The 6,837-nt window shown below is 41.4% G+C and overlaps 1 protein-coding gene across 1 annotated transcript in view; it reads left to right on the forward strand.

The window, feature by feature from the left end:
- The window catches only part of hivep2a (HIVEP zinc finger 2a), a 96,283-nt gene extending 90,320 nt beyond the window's left edge, over positions 1-5,963 (forward strand). The window contains exons 15-17 of the mRNA XM_079180366.1: positions 170-269; positions 2,159-2,257; positions 2,754-5,963. Of these exons, the coding sequence (XP_079036492.1) occupies positions 170-269; positions 2,159-2,257; positions 2,754-3,503 (949 nt within the window). The 3' untranslated portion in view covers positions 3,504-5,963. The remainder of the gene's footprint in view (positions 1-169; positions 270-2,158; positions 2,258-2,753) is intronic.
- The last annotated feature ends 874 nt before the right edge of the window (positions 5,964-6,837 follow it).

The raw sequence follows: 6,837 nt of genomic DNA on the forward strand, positions 1-6,837 counted from the left end.
AACATTGGCGACATAAAAACGTAAAAAAAAGTGTTTGGATTGCCAATGTAATTGCGAGGGTATTCAGTTGGTTGCAATCTACAAGCTCACCACTAGATGCCACTAAACCCTCCACACTGCTCCTTTAAGTTTTATACCTAATGTGATATTTTTGCTATGTGACCACCAGCCAGCAGAGTGGATCGCGGGGCCTCAGGGCGGGTCACCAGGGTGGCGTGCTGGGTCAGGCGGAGCTGGGACGACGCCGAACCAGCTCAGAGATGGAAACGGTAAGAGTCCGAAAAACTCCTGAATTAAACGCTCTATAGTCGAGTCGGACTAAATCACGTTATCGTTTGTTTTATTCATATCTGTTCCCTTTAATGTGCGAACCAACGTTTCTCATTTTTTGGTTCAGGTGAAAGTTTTTGGTATTAAACTGTGGATTGGATTACATTATATAATATTTTTAAAAAGCCTTCGTTTGTCTTTTTGTAACAGAAGCAGCAGAAAATCCAGGTTTCTTTGAACAGAGCGCCCACTGGCTACTGTTATAATTATACATGTTGTCACTTATTGTTTGTTTTTTGAATAAGCCTGGCAGCTAGGGCTGGTCAATATATTATATTAATAATGATACGACACTGTATGTCGTCTTTGAGTTTGGATATCGTAATACCGCAAAAGTGTTGCTTCTTCTTGGTTTAAATGTTGCATTACAGTAAAGTGATGTGACTTTCTGAACTTACCAGACTGTTGTAGCTGTTCTATTATTTGCTTTTACCCACTCAGTCATCATATCCACATTACTAATGATTATTTATCAAATATTTGTGAATATTTTGTGAATGTACCAATATTCAACCCGATAGTATTGTCGCCGTATCGATATCAAGGTGTTTGGGCATAAATATCGTGATGTTTTTCTCAATATCGCTGACAGAAAAGCTTTAGTTTGAAAGTTGAAGTTAAACATTAGACTGTATATAAGAAGTGGGCACCTTTAGTTTGACGTTTAGGACGTCGCCATCTTGGCTTTTTGCAACCAGTGAACAGGAAGTGACCATATCTGGACTGAGGAGGAGTGACGTAGAGACGCCGTCTACGTCTCTGGTAGAGACCTGTCAATCACTGTGTAGCCCCGCCCCTAAAGCATCCCCTGCTTTATGGTCTGTGTGACTCTAAATGGACCATCATTTACTAAATGAACATCATGCTGTATTGAAGAAGACTTGAAACTAGAGATTGAGACCATAAACTCATGTTTACAATGTTTACTGAGGTAATAAATTAAGAGAGAAGTAGAGTCATTTTCTCATAGACTTCTATACGACCAGAGGAGTCGCCCCCTGGTGGACACTAGAGAGACATTTTCAGAACCATGACGCTGCCTTCTCGGTGAACCTTGACTTTGTTCGCAGGGTTGGAGTTTTCACAGTTTTCCACTCCACTTCATACAACATTTAGGTGCTTAAGTGTGATTTAGTAAACTTTCTGACACTCACGCTGTGGTCAACCTGGAGCAGAGATGTGGGGGAAAAGGACAGAGAAGAGACAAAAAAATAAAAATGAAAGAGGGAGCAGAGAAGGAAAAGCGTCTGGCAGACGGAGCAGAAACATTCAGAGAGGATGAGGGAATAAAGAGCGAGTCAGATAGACTGAGTGCGTTAGAGAGAGGGATGATTGAAGATAGGGCTGCTGGGTTTTGGTGGTAATGGGATCTTGGCCGGCGTTGGTGTGGTTAATAACACGGCTGTTTTTCTTCTTAAGAGCCCTACTTCAAACTCTGGCTCCTGCTGCTGGTCCCACTTCAACAAAGCGCGAAGCGGAGAGTGAGACTGGCTCGGCTTTGATAACCGACCGGTCTCCGAATGATAGATTTGTGTTTTAACAACCATTACTCAGGCATAAGGAGTTTGCCTTCATGCTTCGTATTTGTTTTTCTTACCAACACCTGCCGGTCAGAACATTTCTGTTTGAGCACTTTTCGTCAAAGCTTATTCATTTATTTTGTGACTAAATATTTGGTTTTCCATTGCGAAGCCTCAAATGTGTGTTTATTGTAACTAGTGCTGTGCAATGAGTGTGTGTGTGTGTGTTTGACATCACATTTTAAATGAACAGAGAGGAAGAAAACCCGTTTCACTGGTTCATGATTGATGCTCATCTCCTCTTCCAGGAACATTGTCTGGTCTCATCGTCACCAGGGCAACGGGACCAGTCCAGCCCACCTCACCAGGTCCTGTTCAGTCACCTTCCTCTTCACTCACAACTCCAGGTATTATTTTTTCATTTAATTTCTACCTTGTACATCTTGTGTTTCAATGTTATATTTTATTTTGTAAAAATTCTTTAAATAATTTTATGAAATTAATTTTATTTTGTACGTTTTCTTTTATTACTTAATTTTATTTTGTATTTTTTATATGATTTGCTTTCATATATATATGATTTGTTTTATTTATTTATTTTTATTATTACAATTTTTGTAAATTTTTGATTTATGTTTTGTACGTAGTTTGAAAAGTTTGTCGCTATTTTATATATTTCATTAGATTTTATTTTATGAAGCATTCATAAAGAAGGACGTGTTTGCAAAATAAGTCACACACAATTAATTAACAGATCATTTTAATAAAAGTAGTGTGAAAGTACATATTTCATATTTTATTCAATAGAGCTCAATGGCACAGAGGAGGAAGGTGTTTCGCATAAGAAAAGTAATTACCAGACGCCTTTAATAACATTAACTCAAACAATAACTCTCCTTTCAGGTGCGTTCTCCGTTCCCCATGATCCCCATCGGAGGGATCCAGATGGTACACTCCCTCCCCACCTCCATCACCTCCCCTCTGGGCCAGCAGGCGGCGCAGCAGAGCGCGTCCCGCCTGCTGCTGCAGAAGAGCACATCGGAGGACTCCACGACCAGCGAGGCCGCCTCCCCTCATTTCACCTCCTTCCCCGAGAGGGGAGCTCGAGGAGGAGGAGGCGAGAGGCTGAGGGAGTCGACTTCCCCTCACCCCTCATCGCAAGAGAGGGAAGGAGGAGGAGGAGGAGTGAGGCGGGAGCAGGAGGCGAACATTCAGACCTGCACCAAGGCCATCGCCTCGCTCTGCATCGAGGAGGAGGAGCTCGCCGAGCGAGGAGGAGGAGGAGGAGGAGGAGGAGGAGGAGGAAGAACTACTTCCTCTCCCTCTGCGTCGTCCCACGACTCCCAACATTCGCATCGCTCGCCGTCCATCTCCATGTCGCCGCCATCTCCTCACCCTTCGCCCTCTCCCCCACAAGGTCCCGGGATTCAGCACTTTAGCGGCCTGGAGGTCAGGCCTCACCGCCCGTCAATCCCCACCTCCCCTCACCCCTCCTCCCCCTCTCCCTCCTACTCCTCCTCCTCCTCCTCCTCCTCTCCTCACCCTCACAGCCCCGCATCGGAAACCCTCCATCCTCCAACAGCGTCCAGACCTCTCAGGCCGGAGAGAGACGGGGGAGCAGAAAGCACAAAGAGGAGCAGAGACGTGTCGTAGGGCTGCAGGCGGAGAACACGAGGAGGAGGAACGATGGATTTCATTTTTGTTTTTGGATAATAGGAAGGGATGAAGTGCAACAGAGAGAGAAAAAAACATGACTTTTGCACACTTGTACACACATATTCTACTTCAGTTTATACATACAAACACTCTCTCTCTCTCTCAACATGAACACAAACACATGAACATACAAAGAAAAACAGCTTCGGTCAAAATACAAAAAGGACTAAAACACAAATGGACTTCTGTGATGTTTGTGTGCAGCATGCCTGTTCTAACCGGGGCCTGCTCTCTTATTTAAGGACTCTGAAAGAGGATCTGCAGACGGTCACACATGTACGGTGATCCAAACCAACACGAGCTCGACCAAAATCTGCTCAAATAAAACGAAAGGACTTTGGTTTAAAAAGCGGTACGTCGAAGAGAAAAGTATAAAAAAAAAGAAAAATCTGACAGCTACGTGTGTGCCTTTTCTTTCATCTGTTTTTGTTTGTTTGTTTCTTTGCTTGTATTCTTATAAGCAAACAAAGCAGGAAGGTAAATGTAAATACTATACTATCACGTATCAGCTTTGTAATAAATGCAATCCCTCCCCCCCGCTCCTCCCCCCTCTCCTCCCCCCTCTCCTCCTCCCCCTCCTCCCGTGTTTCTTTTCTTTTTGGACACCTTAAAGTCTCGACAAGCGATGTGAAGTTATGGATATTACTATTACGTACGGTTGCACTAAAACATATTTTTATATGAGTGAAATTTTAAAAATGGCTTTTTTTTGTGTACAGCAGCAGTTCTATAATACTATTTATTATTGTTACCATGTTTCATAAATTGTACATTTTTTCTTAAATGTCGTGGATGCCTTTTTAAAGCATGGGGGTTTTTTGCTATCGCTTACATTAGGGCGAGGATATGTACACTGTAATATGGCTTTATATGTTAGACCTATTTATATATATGTCTAAGTGAGCCCCTCTACTCGGAGCTATATACACATAGAAGTAAGATTTACCAGAATATTTACCCAGCATATGAATACATACAGTATATAGAATCTATCAACCTGTCTATCTATCTATCTGTCTATCTATCTATCTGCACTTAACATTTAGAAGGACATTCACATTAAGGTTGTGGTAGTTTGCTTGTACATTTTCTCTGCTGCCTCTTTGCCTCTTTGTCCCTGGTTGTGATTTTTTATGTTTTTTATTCACTTTTCGTGGAATTATTTCCCCTTTTTTTTGTGTGTGTGTGTGTGTGTACGATGCACAGACTTGCTCTCAGCATTAAGTGAATGAACATGCCTTCTGCATTGCGCCGTGGCATTCTGCTCAATTGTTTTGTTAAACCCCCCCCCCCCCCCCACACACACACACACACACACACACACACACACACGAATATCGATGTGACGCAGATTTCAAGGTAGCCCCACTTTCTGAAAAACAACTTGAATCCTGTTTTAATCGTCAGATACCTGAACGGGGAAAACATTCCAGTCCATGTAAATATTCAGTCCCCCCCCCCCCCCCCCCCCCCGAACACACACATTTTATTTTGGCATTGATGCACATTATGGCAATCAACCCACCGATACTCTTATTTAATGGCTTTATGTTTTTTGGGGGACGCGTATACAAACACACACCAAACTCTCTGACGAATGCACCTTATATTTCTGAGGACCTGTGCTGTGGAAGGTCCCAGCACTCTGATCCGTCGTTGTTCTTTTTGCAGCAAACTTTGATTGAGATGGAAGTGTTTAGAAGGACTCTCAACCCCAAAACTGTCTAAAAAAAATAAATCATAATAATACATTTTAACGGTTGTGACATTGAGGCTTTTTCTGCACTGCTTTTTTTATTTTTATTTTTTTTATTTGACCCTTCTGCGACCCCTCCTCCTCTTCCTGGACATCCCTTTTTGTAGCTAAGCAATATTTAGCCAAAACTCTGCTCACCAGCAGGGAGTGTGTATTTGTTGCAAGGCAACAACAAGCGTTCTTAAAAATCCTAAAATCAAGGAGGAGGAGGGACGGCTGGAGGTCTTTTGTGACAGTTTTGGGCGGAGTCGGGCCGGCTGCAATGTGAGTGTGTATCTCTGTATTCTGTATCGGTGTGTATTCGAACCAGTATATCCTCTTCTTACGACTTTTTTCTATTTTGGATCCTCCCTCTGTTATGTACACTTATCATGACGACAATGATGTCTTTAAAAAAAGTCTCTCTCGCTCTCTCTCTCTCTCTCTCTCAAAGATATCAAAGCACAAGTCATTGTATAGAAATGACAACGATACAAAAAGAAAAAGGACAAAAAAAAAAAAAGGTAAACGTGCATATAAAAGGGTAAATTTTGTGATGGTGTTCTGTGGAATTAATACATATATCATGTATGACCCCAGTTGCAACAAGGAATCGCAGTAGAAGTGGAAAAAGTGGATTGTTGTTTTCAAATAAATATGAATAGAATAATGTTTTTTGTCTGCGCTCATTTTTTTTTACTGCTTTTATTGATGAAAATATATATTTTGTTCCAAAAAAATGTCAAGAACGTCACCAAATTTTTTGTGTTACACTATTTTTCACTAATAACAATAACGTAGGATTACATGCAGGCGCTATTTGTAGTAACAGTAGTACTCGAAGTAAGAGTACTAGAAGCAGTAAAGGCAGCTGTGATTGGAACGGATGTAGAACGAGCTTAAATAGTAGTTAAACATTCACAAGATTCATTGATATTAGAGGTTTATGTATATATCTATATATTATTTGTACTAAATGACATAAGCAATAATTGTTCATTTTGAGTGTTTTATTTTAAATATTTTCTCTGAAGCATTTTTAGTGAACAAAACTGATGTATTTCTTATATTTTAAGATACTGAGGAACTTATCGGTTTGCAACTTGCAGCTGTCCCAGTTTAAAGTAATTGAAATTAATTAATTTAACCTTTATTAATCCAGGTAAACTCATTACGATTTTGTACTTAAGTGACGGCACTTCCATATTCAGTTGAACCCGAACAACGATCTTTTACTAAACCTAACCAAGTTGTGTTGCCTGAACGTAGCTCGGTTGTTTTATTTGTGTGCATGTAACGAGCGGAAAGTGACGCGTGTTAATAGACTTCTTAGGAAAACTGTTTCGTGAGACATCATGTGTACCGAGGATGGGCTTCGTTGAGGGGCGACTCGGGACATTTTTGTTATAGGCCACTCTCACTGCTACACCCTCTTTCTGCCAATCGGCATGAAAACAATCACACTCGATCTCCTTGCCATAGATCTGCTGTTCCCAGCTCTGTTTTGGCCGTGTGGATGGGTGGGAAGCTGGTGAG

This window comes from Pholis gunnellus (assembly GCF_910591455.1).
Source record: "Pholis gunnellus genome assembly, chromosome: 19".
In the NCBI taxonomy this organism is placed as follows: Eukaryota; Metazoa; Chordata; class Actinopteri; order Perciformes; family Pholidae; genus Pholis; species Pholis gunnellus.